Source organism: Amphibalanus amphitrite, unplaced genomic scaffold, assembly GCF_019059575.1.
Source record: "Amphibalanus amphitrite isolate SeventyFive unplaced genomic scaffold, NRLGWU_Aamphi_draft 000451F_arrow, whole genome shotgun sequence".
NCBI lineage: Eukaryota > Metazoa > Arthropoda > Thecostraca > Balanomorpha > Balanidae > Amphibalanus > Amphibalanus amphitrite.
The window spans coordinates 416,554-431,119 of record NW_024881945.1 but is presented as its reverse complement, the minus strand read 5'-3'; the positions used below and the strand labels follow the sequence as shown (position 1 = coordinate 431,119).

General features: G+C 57.0%; 1 protein-coding gene across 3 annotated transcripts in view; it reads right to left on the bottom strand.

Annotated features, from left to right (window-relative positions):
• Nucleotides 1–14,566, bottom strand: part of LOC122391720 (focal adhesion kinase 1-like) — a 41,065-nt gene that overhangs the window by 20,519 nt on the left and 5,980 nt on the right. Inside the window, exon 1 of one of the 3 annotated variants that reach the window (XM_043385915.1) lies at nucleotides 5,874–6,402. The exons of the other annotated variants lie outside the window; for them this stretch is intronic. Within the exon in view, the coding sequence (XP_043241850.1) occupies nucleotides 5,874–6,061 (188 nt within the window). The 5' untranslated portion in view covers nucleotides 6,062–6,402. Of the gene's footprint in view, nucleotides 1–5,873; nucleotides 6,403–14,566 lie in introns of those variants that run through there. 3 annotated transcript variants of the gene reach the window in all.

The window sequence follows — 14,566 nt, the reverse complement described above, 5'->3', positions numbered from 1 at the left end:
TCTGAGCCTCTGCCCTCTCTGGGAGCTGAGACGGTCAGACGCCGGCGCCCGGTCCGGTCCCAGTCCCCGATCCATCATCTGCCGGTGACACCGCCGGCGCCGCCACTCGACCCCGGGCACATAACAGGCGACGGGAAGAACCATGCTGCTGCGGGTCGCTCAGAGCCGCTCAGAAACATATTGCTCAGGGTGGACTCGAACAGGCCTACAGGATGGCAACAGCCACAGGTAATCGCAAGTTGATAGAGACGTAAAATGTCAGCGCAGGGTCTCGATATACGATATCCACGCACGAATGCGGATCGTTCATATAAATCCAGACCATAAAACCGAAACATACTAGCTCAGAATGACAGAGCATGTATCCATTGACTCGCACATAGACCTATAAAAGGTTCTAAGGAAAAGGGTGAACGAGCTCAGCTCCGGCACCGTGCTCGCGGTCAGATATTTACGAGCTCGCTGGCTGACGTAGGGTGCAGCACGCTGCTGGCCACCGCCACACACCGGACAGGAACGGTTGATTCAGTGACCGAGTCAGAGCGAAGCTGCGGCAGCCGGCAACCACAGGAAATGGCTGCTGATAGAGAGAGAGCGGGGCTCTGCTCAATGACACAGGGGACATTTCCATAGGATGGACCTGAGGTCAACCAGGCCGTTAATCTAACCATCTCTTGCTGTTGCACCAAGTTGACAGTTAAACGCGGAACAAACGTATACCTAACCACCACGCAAAAAAACTGAGAGGCCTATACCGTTCATTATAAAGCTCCAAAACTAGCCAATCGTTAAAACTCGCACACATTCTACTCGACACACTCTCCTTACTCATCAACCCCTCCTCTCCCCAGTGTCTCCGTCAGCGTCCTGAGCAGTACCTCATTAGGCCAGCACGGCAATAACCGTGTCAGAGTGTCACCGCTGCCGACAGGGCTTGACTCTCAGGAGCTTCACCGCCGACACGTCTCGACACCCCGGCCCAGTCTCAACCAGCCTGCCGCCGACAAAATTCGAATCCCCAGCAGACCCTCACACAGCTCGCCACTCTTGCAGATGCCGGCGGTCACTGTCCGCACCGCTGTCAGTCCGCAGAGTAGCTCTGTTTACGATTGTGCAGCGATGGAGGTATACGGAGCGTGCCAGCCATCAGCACTCACCAGACATCAACAGGTTTCATTCAGCGTTACCAAACGGCTGGCAGTGCAGTGGAACGTCACCGGACATGGTGAACATAGTGACACCCCAGCAGTGTGACAGGGAAGGCCGTACGGGGACCGACCCTGTGCGGGTCAGGCAGACGATACTTACAAACAGCAGCGGACCGGTTGGGACTGCCACCGTCAGACGGTCAGAATGAAAGGCATGTCCAGGATATCGGGGTGCGGCATGACAGACAGCCGAAACGCTGCCCGAAGAGAGGCCACGCGAGCGGAGCACGCGATTTGGACGTCAAACAGCCCGCCGATCGCACGAACTCTATCATGATCTGAACGATATTGCAGGTAAAAAGCACGTCGGCGAAACTGAGTCCGCTGGGGAAATTTCTATGTGAATATGAATACCCGAAAATGCGGCAATCGTGCATTATCAAATATGGTTCGGCGGAGAACACAGAGACCCGGGAGCAGGAAACATCCCAAGGGTGCAGCTCCGGTCGAGGGACTGGCAGCCCAGGACACGGTCTGGCTATTGGGAACTCCCTAACAGGTCCAGTTTCATCACCCATCCGGCAGGGAATAGAAGCGGAGAAGAGATTCTGAGTAGTGACTGGCGAATCAGCGTGACTAGCGCTTCTCAGGCCCATTGGTTTCGGTCACAGCTCTGTCAGACAGCGGAAAGGACCGGGTGACATCCTGTCACAGCCGTCACACTATCCACCATAGCCGTAAAGACAGTTACAAAATCAGTCCACGCCGGTCAGAAAGCCGCACTCCTCAATCCATTCCAGCACAGTGGTCTTGGGGGATCTGGTCTGGGTTGGGGGGGGGGGGGCTGGACACATCTCAGTATAGCTCAGGTAGAACCGGGACTGGCTGAGCCGACCTGAACTGCCCGCTAACACTACACCAGGCCGGCGATCCACCCCGACGCAGCGCATCAAAGGCCGCTCACCCGGTGAAAATTACAGGAGCCGTCCGACGGGCCGGCCACAGTGAGCGCTGACACGCCGCCAACAGGTCAGAGTCGGCCCGGCAGCGGGCACCGGCCCGGCAGCGGGCACCGGCCCGGCAGCGGGCACCGGCCCAAACGACTGGCCGCTTAGACCGCGCGCTGAGAGGGGAGCGGCGCCCACGGCACAGGGCAGTGGCGGTCACTGCTGCGAGACAGACTGCCACATGGTACAGCGGAGTGAACGACCTGTGATGCCGGGCAACATGAGTTCGTTGAAGGAAGCAGCAGGTCGCATAGCAATGTCAGCGAAAATTGCATGATTTGAAGGCCGAAACTGGACAAATCATTCATCTGGGGTTAATCAAACCATAGTTTCACAATCCTACCTGTCATCTTCAACAGCGATCACGCCGACGCAGGCAGCCAGAATCATCGGTCCTCTATCACTCGGTGCAACACCACCTCTCTCACACACCACCGTTCACAACGATCCAACCGTCACTCGGCCCGACACTGCAGCGACACAACCTCACTCAGCGCGACACAACCGCAGGAGAGCGGTGGCATGGCGGCGGTTCTGCTCAGTCGGCTCGGCCACACACACAGCTCACACCACGACGGCAGCCCGGCAGCTGCGGCCGACCCAGCACGCTCAGAGTCCGATGTGACCCGGCCCGCGCCGAGCCGAGGTGCCAGCCGAGATCGGCCGGGGCCGCCGGTATATTTACCACCACCTCGGGGCGCGTCCCTCGACCGTCGACCGTCGGTGGGACAGCTAGCGTCGGTGACGACGCAGCCGACACGCATACGGCGACGGAACCGACCGACGGCGGTGACACGCTGGGTGTCAGTGAGATGACACGCTGGGTGTCAGAGGGTTGACACGCTGGGTGTCCGAGGGTTGACACGCTGGGTGTCAGAGGGATGACACGCTGGGTGTCAGACTGACACGTTGGGTATTGGTGGGACGACAGGGCGACGGTATGAGTAGCAGCACAGGCGGCGACGGTGTTTTGATTTGGAGACAGTAAACACATTCGATGATTGGGATGGGCAGACAAACAATATTGTTTGATGAAGATTTAAGCTTTCGCATTTTATCATGTTTATACAACAGAGTAACTGACATACAGTAGAATATGGCTGATATCATGATCTAGGACTCTCCAAGGCCCACGACACAAATAGGCGGCCAGCAACAGAAGCCAGTGTGCGCCTAACAAAATCAGCTCCCTAATTCATTTGGTTAGCTGGGAGCCGATGCCCATTTAGCGATATAAGTAATGATAGCGGTAGCTTTGATCCCATCTTTTATGCAGGCTGCTTGAGAGTTGTTTGTCGGGGCAGGGATGTCATTTGAATAATGGTGATGTCACCGCCCTATTGGGTGCGCAGCCAAGGATATGTCGTTTATTGTCTACACACTGAGAGTTGACAAATGCAAAACTGTGGTGAGCGCTCAATAGTGGAATGAACCAGAGAGAAAACTGAGGATCCGTGTCCATTCTAAAAAACAACACCCCGCGGGCATTGTGTGTTTGTTAGAAAGCTCATATAACACGCGGTGCGATGCGCGGCCAAACCCAAGACACTGTTCACAAATGCCATACAAGCGGAAGAAAGTAAACACTTCACGTCTTGTCGAGGTGTGGCCAAAGTAGCAAAGCTCCGCTGCTCCTGATCGCCTGACAAACGCCTCGCTTAGAATCATGACAGATGATGGCGAAAGTTTGCGCCTCAGTGGCCCCAAAGGTGGTCGGTAAAGTGTGCCCAAAGTTCAGCGCCGGCTCCCCAGGCAGGGAGAGGCTCCGAAGACAGCGGCCTGGGCCGTCACACAGCTAAGTTACACAGCAATGCCCTGCCAGTGGCTGACAATCGATGGCCGCAGTTAGTTTCTAAAAATATATCGGCAAGACGCCAAGCCACAGCTCATAGATTGATGGTTAATGCACTGGCCATTAGAGCAGTTAGTTGGTTGAAGAGCGAAGCGTTACCTGTTCAGTATCACAAATCCAGGTATTGTACTGAAGAGGTCTCTCACTTCCCGTCTACTAATAGGTAAACTCCGCCGCTTGTCGCGGTATATCCGTCTCCCGATCCCCATCCCTTCATTCACCCTTCTGTCCACCCTCCACCCCTCCGTAATCGGTCGGCGATTACCTTTTGCCCACCGTCCACCACCCACCGCTCGGCGCCTGTCCCAGAGCCCACCGCGTCCAGCGGTACGCTCCCGCAGTCGGCGGCCGGTCGGTGACTCGCCGGCCGACCGCCCACGCCGCTCGGTACCGCCGGCGGCAGACCGGGCGACACGGGAGCCGCCGCCGTCACAACACGGCCCTGTCGGGGCGGCCGCTCGGCGCCGGTCGGGCTCGGACCGGCCGGCCACTGATCAGATTCCGTCCGCCGGACCACAGCCGTGTCCTTTTGAGGCGCGCGCCGCGGGGCCGCCGCTGCTGCCGTCAGCAGGCCGGTCGGCCCGGCAGCTGCAGCAGCCCTCGGCGACATGACGTCAGCAGCTTCCGGAGCGTGTGGGAGGCGCTGGCGGAGGGCACGGCCCAGCTCCGCCCTCGGTCGCCGGGGTGTGACTGTGAGAGCGGCGCCGTCAGCCAGGCATGCAGCCGTCAGTCGGCCGCTGACCGTACTAAAACCGCCAGGCGACCCCGCAGCGGCCGGTGCACCCGTCTGACCCCGCGGTCAGCTGAGAGCCTCGGCCTCGGCGGCAGCTCCGGTGACGGGTGGACCGCGCCAGGCCAGACGGGCGTGTCAGCAGTCTCCGGGACGCCCATTCAGCTCTGTCTGTCAGGCGGGTGGCGACAGGCGGTGTAGAGCAACGTCCGGTCAGAACAGGTCAAAGGCAGAAGTCGCACCAGTAGACTAGACACAGCACACCTCAATCAGACTGCCGGCGTCACGCCAGGCGCTAACTGCAGGAGAAACCACCCCCGGCAGGAGATTTCCCAGCGGCAAGACTGACTCAGGGCGTCCGTTTTCCCGCATGAGTGACAGGACAATGCCGCTCCGCCCGCACTGCTTCGCGACAACCATAAACGATCTGCCGAGACGGACGCGACGGCAGATCATAACAAATCACTGTGAGCTACGGCGCATCAGGCGCATCGCGGCGCGTCACGGTTCGTCTCGGAGCGCCGCGGCACGTCGCACCGTGACGCCGCTTTGGTCTCGCTGAGGTCGAGTGGCGGCGGTCACGGCTGCGTAACGGGTCCGTCACGTGACGCCGACACGACACGCACGCACAGCACTTTCACCGACACGCACGCACGCGCGTTCAGATGGAGAGCACAACACGTGTCGACGATTCCCAGCACGTCTGGGAGAGCTACGCCGGAGAACCCTGATGAAGTGCTGGAATGCTGGAGTTTTGTCCCAATAACGCAGAAGCAGATGGAATTGGGCAAGGAAAAGGGTGAGGAAAAGGCTTATTGTGACTTCCAAGAGGCATCGATGGAATGGGTAGTGTTGGTAGGCTTCAGAAGTAACTGACCAATAGTCATTTAAAAGCGAGCAAGACTCAAAGAGTTGAATGATCCTTTCGCCGTCAGTGATACCGATTTTTGCTAAGATGGGACTCGCGCAAGTCTTAACTCCAGCTGATAGCATAGTTCATTCAAAACATCCGGGTATGTTCTGCGAAGCTGTAGCATAACTCTGGAACGGAATAAATAAACCATCAAAGCCCAACCAGCCACACAGCCGGTATCGGCAGTTTCCAGCGACTCAGCTAACACAGCTCGGTTACTCACATGGAGAGGGGCCGGCGCGGCGGCGGAGACTGCTCCTTCAGCGGCCGCAGTCCGGCGCCGCTCGGCTCGGCGCGGCGCCACTCCCAGCCGGCAGGCTCGGCGGCGCGGCCCGAGCGCTCGGTGCGCTCCCAGGCGGCCGAGAGACGACGCACGGCCGGCCGCCACCGGCGACCCAGCGCCGACGGCATCGACAGCCGGTGAGCGGCCGGCGGCGCCGGCGAGGGCACCCGGCGACGCACCGCGCCGCCCGCCACCGCCGACGCCAGCGTGGACAGAGCCAGGACGGCGGCACCGTCACCCGAGCGGTCTGAACCGATCACAACACTAGGGGGACGGCTCGGGGGGCCCGGAGAGCCTCCCGCCCGTCCGACACCAACACTACCCGACCCGACCCGGTGACAGGTCGCCCGGCGCGGTCAGGTAATCACTCGTCACTCAGCTCTCGGAGCGGGCTGCGGGCTGCGAGCTGCGGTCGCTCCACTCCCTACCCGCTCCCACCGACCGCACGGGCACCTACCCCGGACCACGCGCGCACCGCACTGCCCGTCCGGCCAGGTGAGCGAGGCGAGCTCCCAGCGGCGGCGGCGGCGGCGGCAGGGGTCGCTAGTGCGCCGCGCCGCGCAGCGAAGGTCGCCCAGATGGCCGCCTGGGGGCCGCCGCCGACTCACGCGACGCTCCCGGATTGGAGGAAACCCCCGGAAGGTGGCAAGGTCACCAGATTTGGATGTTTATGCACGAAGATAACACCTCATGAAACCGAAAATAGCGCTACTAGGAAATGTGCAAGAGATCATAATGTGCGACATGCAATAATACGATCTCTAAACTTCAAGAAGTTGTTGAGAGCTCCCTACAGATTGGGCTCAACCGGACCCAAAACTACCGATAATGAAATTAAATGGCCGACCGCCACTGGCCAATGGCCATAGATAACCTTCTGTCGACAGACAGCCACTGGCTTGTTCGGAATTGGCTACTGTCGGCCCGGGGGACAGCGATCACCAGAGAAGCCGGCCGGGGTCAGCGTTCACAGTCGCTCTCGGGAGCCGCGCCGGTGGCAGGCCAACTCCCAACTTACCCAGCTCTGTGTAAATGACCGCGGTCAGGTTCTGTGTAAATGACCGCGGTCACGACACGGTAGCTCATTATACGGCACGGCTGCGGCTCACTCAGCCCATCCCCGGACCGAGCACAGAGTGCAGTCGGTCCACACTCGACAGTGCTTTCAGCGCCCACCGCTCTAAAGGTTCGCACTCAGCAGACAGAGCCGTGACCCTGCAGTCATCATGTCACCCATGCATTGGAACCAGGGTTGTGCTTGACTCATGAGTCGAGTCAAAAATTTGACTCAATTCTGACTCAAATGAGTCAGATTTGAGTCGAGTCGGATAAATTTTTGAGCTGTCGAGTTGAGTCAGAGTTGAGTCGGACAAAAATATTAAGGCGTTGAGTTGAGTCAGAGTTGAGTCAGTAAAATAACTTTTGACATTGAGTTGAGTCAAACATTTAGGAACATGAGTCAGCTGACTCAACTTTCCAGAAACAAGCTTTTCATTCCCCACCCCCGCTTCCCTGACCCTGTTGCCGGACTTTTTCATCCCCCTCCCCCCGCTCAACAGCTTTTTTATCTGAGTCAATTTTGAGTCAACTCACTTGACTCAACAAAAAAAATTGAGTCAAGTTTGAGTCGACTCATATTTTCATTGAGCCGCTTGAGTCATGAGTCGAGTCAAGGGAAAAAATCAGCTCCTTGTTTGAGTCAGAGTTGAGTCAGGGCTTTCTGAGGTTGAATGATGAGTCGAGTCGGCAAATTTTTTTGAGTCGAGCACAACCCTGATTGGAACCATCTGCGCTGAGCTGTCAGCAGCAGTGTCGACCCTCCAGTCTCCTGACAGACATTTACGCACCATGTTTGAACACCGTTACGGCTGCGTGGATGACCACACAGCCTGTCCCACGCAGCGCTGGGAGCATCTCCTGGTCCCATCCTCTGCGGGCCAGGTGCCGCCCTGCTCAGCCGCCCCGAGTCTCTCCCTCTCTGTCGGTAGGCAGACCCCACGGTTCGTCGGAAGGTCATCTCAGGCTCAAAAGAAACGGTATATACCATTCGAAAGCTGACGGTGAGCTGAATCCAAAAATGTATTTTTTATCAAAATCGATCGATGGCCTTTTTTGAAAATTGCGTTTTTGTAAAAACTTAATAATCTTTTATTCAACGGGCTGTCCCGGACATTCTTGAAAACATAAACATGTATTTTTGAGTTCCAGTGAAAGCTGAACGCCAAAAGAACAATATTTAGCGAAGCAATATTTCCAAACATTAATATGCGTCTCCCACAGCCGAAAATAAGGCGCAATCACACAGCTCAGTGTCACGATGGACCAAAGTCAGCCACACAGAAGCGTGAAATGACCCTTATCGACTCGCAGACCCGGCGCTCTCGGCCCGCCTGACCGGCCACGGAAAGAACGTTCGGCTCTCGTTCTACTAAACAAATGTTATATTTGCCACTTTAACTGTCCACATCGCTATTAAAGTTACTAAGGATACTTGTGAAGAAACTTCATTGTTCTGCTTGATTTACAACATGCTTTAATTTACATTTTTCTTATACATGTTTTGTTCCATCCAGCTGCGATCAGTGTCCGCGCAGGGGAAGTGAGCGGGGTTTCACTGTCAGCGGCTGTACTGGTGTCAGCTGCTCGGCCGTGCGACCGGTCAAAGGTTACCCTGCCCCGCCGGGCGCTACCCCCACTCCACCCGAGCTGAGGCCGGTGCAGCCTCTGACATTTCAGCGCGCCCAATTTTCCTTATATGGGCATGATACCAAGCTCAATTGAGCAAAGTAGACATGAACAGATGCAAATTAATGCATGATGTGAAGATGACAGAACAATGAATTCTCTTCACAGGTATCCTGAATAGCTTTAATAGCGATGTGGACAGTTAAACTGACAACTTTGACATTTGTTTAGTAGAACGAGAGCCGAACGCTCTTTCCGTGGCCGGTCAGGCGGGCCGAGAGCGCCGGGTCTGCGAGTCGATAAGGGTCATTTCACGCTTCTGTGTGGCTGACTTTGGTCCATCGTGACACTGAGCTGTGTCTTATTTTCGGCTGTGGGAGACGCATATTAATGTTTGGAAATATTGCTTCGCTAAATATTGTTCTTTTGGCGTTCAGCTTTCACTGGAACTAAAAAAACATGTTTATGTTTTCAAGAATGTCCGGGACAGCCCGTTGAATAAAAAATTATTAAGTTTTTAGAAAAACGCAATTTTCAAAAAAGGCCATCGATCGATTTTGATAAAAAATAAATTTTTGGATTCAGCTCACCGTAAGCTTTCGAATGGTATATATCGCTTCTTTTGAGCCTGAGATGACCTTCCGACGAACCGTGACCCCGAAGCTGGCGCCAGGCCGGGCTGCCACTGACAGCACCGGACGCCGCGGCCGGGGAGCTCCGCCCGCAGATAGCCAAAACGGCCGCCCACGGGAGCCCGCCGCGGACGGCGGACAGAGGGAGGTGGGCTGGGCGAGGGACGATGGACGGCAGGCGGTGGGCAATGGACGTCAGATGGGGGAGAGGGGATGCAGAATGGTGGGCGGATAACGGCAAACGGAAAGGGGTGTGGTATAGCGGCGAAGAGGCAGGTCAGACACCCCGGGTAGATCAACGGCAGATCAGCAGACCACTCCTCGCTTCATTCATAACTGACCATGAGACAGAAAAGGTCAGGCAAACTGCTCGAGACTCTCTCGATGCCCTGAGAACGGTTCAGACAGCCATTGGAATACAGCAGCTCAGTTGCAGTGACACCAGCAGACAGACAGACAGACAGACGGGCGGACAGACGGACGGGCGGACAGAGAGGAACTCGACGAGAGCGGCACGTCCGGGCTGGGCAGCTTTGATGCCAGCTGATGGCGCCTGACGTATGTACTACGCTCGGGTACAACTGACGTCAACCGGGGCTGTCTGACGTGCGGACACGACTGATGGCGGCTGCTGTTGGCTGACGTTCCGCTGTTCGGCAGTGACGCCAGCAATGCCAGTTGAGCAGTCCGGTCGGCGTTGCATCAGAGGACGGACGGTAGTCGACCGACAATCCAGAGTGTCGGGTCGAGGGCCCGCTGCCAGCGCGGTAGTGGTCTCAGGCCAGTCCAGTGCCCAGCTCTCCAAGGGAGTATCAGCTGAGCGACAACTCCCCAGGCGGCCCATCTGCTGTCTCTTGACCTCACGTCCCCTCCGCTGCCGGGATGAAACCCAAGCGGCGTGGCTGTGGTCGCGGATGTGACAGACGAGCCCAGAGGTGACAGGGGAGAAGGGAGGAGTGCTCCCTGGTGGGAAAACTGACACCGGGGGCAGACACGGCGTGACCGGCCAATGAGAGGGTACCCAGAGTCGCAGGCATACGGTACGAGCCCAAAGTAAGAAAGGTTCATTTAAAGCAAACCGGTGTCTTAGCCTACATTCGACATCCGTCACATTCAATGCCTACACCAAAACAAGGGAACAAGCACCGCCTGCCAAGCCCAGCCCAGCCCAGCACAACCAAGCCCAGCACAGCACAGTCTAGCATAGCACGGCACATCATAGCACAGCACAACGAATCGAAGCACAGCACAGCACAGCACATCTCAGCACGGATCCGATATCGATTATGAAATTGCCGACTCTAAAGTGCATTACACTAGCCATCGTCATTTCACTGAAGGCTATCCCCTATGAATCGGAAACAAACTGAACAGTCAAATGCAAATTCAATTTGACTAACCCAATCAGACCTCAGTTCGCACGGCCGGCCGGCCAGTTGTCGCCTGGTAAATCAAATGGAGACCGGCATGACTGGCATACGTCGCTCGCATCGTCGCCTTAATTCTAAAAACATTGGCGCAAACCCGAGTCAGAGCTCTACGGCTAAGATTTTCGGGTACAGCTTTCCATACGAAGCCATAGATTATAATCATTAAACGGGTGACAGCCTAGTCATTCAATAGTCATGCCTCAAAAACATTCATAACGTGGTTGAGGTTGAAATGTTGAGGTCCAGAGTTGAATTTATGCAGTTAAAAAAGAAAGTGGGAATGGCCTAAGCTGCGAATGAGGCTGCTATAACTGCATACATAGCCGATAGACGACCTAGGCGAAGGCTCTGCAATAACCACCCGCCACCCCTGACCCGCCCACGTCCCTCCCCTTCCCCCCCCCCCCGCCGCTGTTCTCGTCGCTCTCGACGGACGCACGGCCGACGGTTGAGGCGGCGCCCGTCTGGCCGGCGCCGCACATCGATCGTCCAACAGACGCGGCCGAACGCGGTCCGTTCTCAGCAAACGGGACCGGGCTGCTCTCAGCTCAGTCCGACACGGCTGTGTCGCCTCCCACCGACCCGCAGAGCAGCTCCCGTTCCCAGTCGCCCAATATTGGTCCCGCCGTCACACCGGCAGACAGGACGGCAATTCTCAGCAGCGCCCGAGTGGCTGTCACCGGGCGGAACGGCCGCCACGGCACCGGAATGCCAGATGAGCAGAGACACGCGCCAGCCTACATCATCGAGCCGTTCGGATAGTGCTCGTCATTGGCCGCGATGGGTCCGTAACGCGCACAGATGACCTCATCATTCCTGGGAGTGAGCTCATCAGTCCGCGCCCGGCCGGCGCGTGGTGGGGCGGTCTGTGTGGCAGGGGACGCTCCAGATCAAAGGCAGATCCAGAGGAATATGCGGGCAAACACTGCCAGCTGGCGGAGCTAGCGACAGCCCCTGGCAGCTGCAGTTACTAAGGTGCCTCACGGTGCCACCTCACACACGAAACATCGCACACAGGTCGTCGTTATCTGATTGAATTCCCCTCTTCCTTCCGGCTCGTGAGCCTGCTCGTTCAATGCACCCGACACCTTGCAACTAAGTACCCATCCTCAGTCACTTTCGTTTGTCACCAGTTCGCCCGTCCCAAGACTGCCTCGGGTTGGCCCCCGTGTTTCAAAGTTTAGACTCGGAGAACTGCTATCGGCCACAGCAAACATCACCCCGCCGCCGCTACCGCCGGCCGGTGACCCCCGAGTGGCACCGACCGGACACGGGTGTGTTTGTCAAATACACCGAGAGTGCGATAAGCTCAGTCTCACTGGTTCTCCGAGAATAAGTGGGTTCAGACGTGCAGGACTGCTGCGAGTTGAGGTGTGAGGACGAGTAACCTCACACGGTCGGTCGGAAGGGACGGAGACGGGGAGATCGGATCCATCCCGCAAGGCCGTAGGTGACGGACGTCCCGTGGGGCCCGTGATACTGAATACCAAGGCCATGGGCGATGGCCAGACGGAAGTCATCGACGGAAGTTCACCATCGAATCCACCAATACCAGCACGAGACCCTCCACAAGCGCGGGGCCTTCAAACGACACGTGCCAATTGATGCCGTTCCTCGAAAACCACAATGCAATCAAAGATACGTAATGCCCGCAGCTTTAGGTTCCCGATTGAACCAATCGAATGTGTCGGCGTCGTCTGCCGGTCCACTCTGTCAGAGGGTCACTGGGGAGTGGGGATGGTACGGGAGTGAACATTGGAGGCTGGGACGGCAAAGTCTCCTTTATTGGACCGAGGCGGGCGGTGCCCGGAGAACCGGACGGTGTCGAAAATCGACAGCCGTCCGGCGGCCGGCGCCAGGGGCTGCGGGGCGGTGTCTCTCGGTCGATCCGACGATGACTGCCACGAGCGGACTACGAGCCACTTCTCCGAGAGATACCAGCTGTCAACTGCTGTCCAGCCTCGGACCGCGAGCAGTCAGTGTGTCAAAGCAGGTCATTCTCAGGTCACTCAACCCCCATTCCTACCCTCCCTCCATCTACTGAGTGGAGTATCGAGTCCAAGCATCACCGCCAAACTCAGCCGTCTGCTACGGGAAGACCAGCCGTTCCATGAGACACAGCTCTCCATCCCCGTCCCCACTGCCCAAGCGTTCCCAGGAGACGGACGCCGCCCTGACCTACAATGACATGCCGCAGCCATCCATTCCGCCGCGCCACTGCACCAGTCGCCGCACCAGAAATACTCTGCCATGACGGCACAATACTGCGGCAGGCCAGCCGGTTGGCTCCACTCCGCGGCAGTATATCAGCCATAGATCGTATAGTCTAGTCTGAGGACAGTCTGGGGACAGACTGGAGAGAGGCGACGGCCAGCGACAGCCCCACATTGATGTTTCTCGTAAAACCCGGTCATCTTGGGGAATAGCTCGGCTATACTGCCAGCGCCGAGTTGCTGAGATGAGGCCGGTTGGTCGGGGCCCATCACACTCTGTGCGGGGGGCAGGGGACTGTTACAACGGCCGACAGATAGGTTATCGTCGGTTACACGGTGTACCCGCAGTCACAAGGGCGCAACGGCCGTGGCAGGTGGATGACGTGGCACCTGATCGTTATCAGGCGGTTTAATCGCAGCGCCAGTTTGAATGGGATTGGACGGTGTGGAGTGGGTTATCGCCGCGTTAGAGCCGGTGTTTGTTGGAGCGAGTAACGATATGGGCCACCGATGGAGGCACATGGCTGGCGAGCGGCGATAAACTCAAACCATGCGGCGGCGGTTTTCTTGTTTACAGCCGACTCCGCCGGTAGAGCTGCTCAGTGCTCACACACAATCCAGAGAACCGCCTGGCAAGGCTCCGACGGCAGTGACACGCCGCTAACAAATGGCATCATCCCAGCGGCAGCGGCAGGCAAACACATCCATCATGAGCCGCCGCGGCGGGCCGGCCGGCTCACAACGCGCGGCTCCGCGGTGGCTGCCGAGTGCCGTGTGTTCCACGTGGGGGTCCAAGGCCCCGCGGGTCGCCGCCCGCTACACTGCCACCATGACCCTCTGTCCCCGCTCTGGCAGGGCGCAGGTGTCAGACAGACAGACAGACAGACAGACAGACAGACAGACAGACAGACAGACAGACAGACAGACAGACCCACCGAGCTGGAGACGGTGGTTACGGTTCGAGCGGTGACGCTAGCGCCCTCCAGCGGCCAAAAACAACGGAGGGCGCGTCGCCCCGGTTACGCTGGCGGACGGGAGGGGCGTGATGTGGCTTCAGATGTGGCTGAATGACGCGGCAGCAAGAGTGTATTGTGAGGTGTCACTTGAAAACATATGGACTGCTGGTCTGGTTACTGTTCTTATGTTCGGCCAAGGCAGTCAAGGTCAGAACACACAACAATGCATGCGAATTGTCTAAAAACGACGGAAAGAAAATACTAGCTATAAACAAAGCACTCAGCAGTGTATCCCGTGGTTGTCACGAGTCCACAAGCCCATGAAGCATGAAACGGGAATGGGATACTCGTTAGTGCTCCAATGGCCGTATCAATCAAACTAATCACCAACACATCATCAGCCAATCGTTAACAAATGCCCATCAGGTCACCAACCGGTATTGACAAAGCCCCACAGCACGACCTTGAACTGTTTTGACTCACTCCAACTAGTTTGGTGCTCATCTGGTAAAAAAGGCCACTCAGCGTGAATTTCAGATATCTGGATCTCAAAACCATTTTGGAACAAAAAAAAAAAAATCTGAACAATTCAGCGTATGAAACGTTCCTCAACAAAGGGACCGATTCAGTTCGGGTCGATTTCTAAAAATGTCACCATAAAAGTAACTGTCAACTGCCAAGGCCTGGCAACTGTGACCATAAATCTCGCACTTTTGA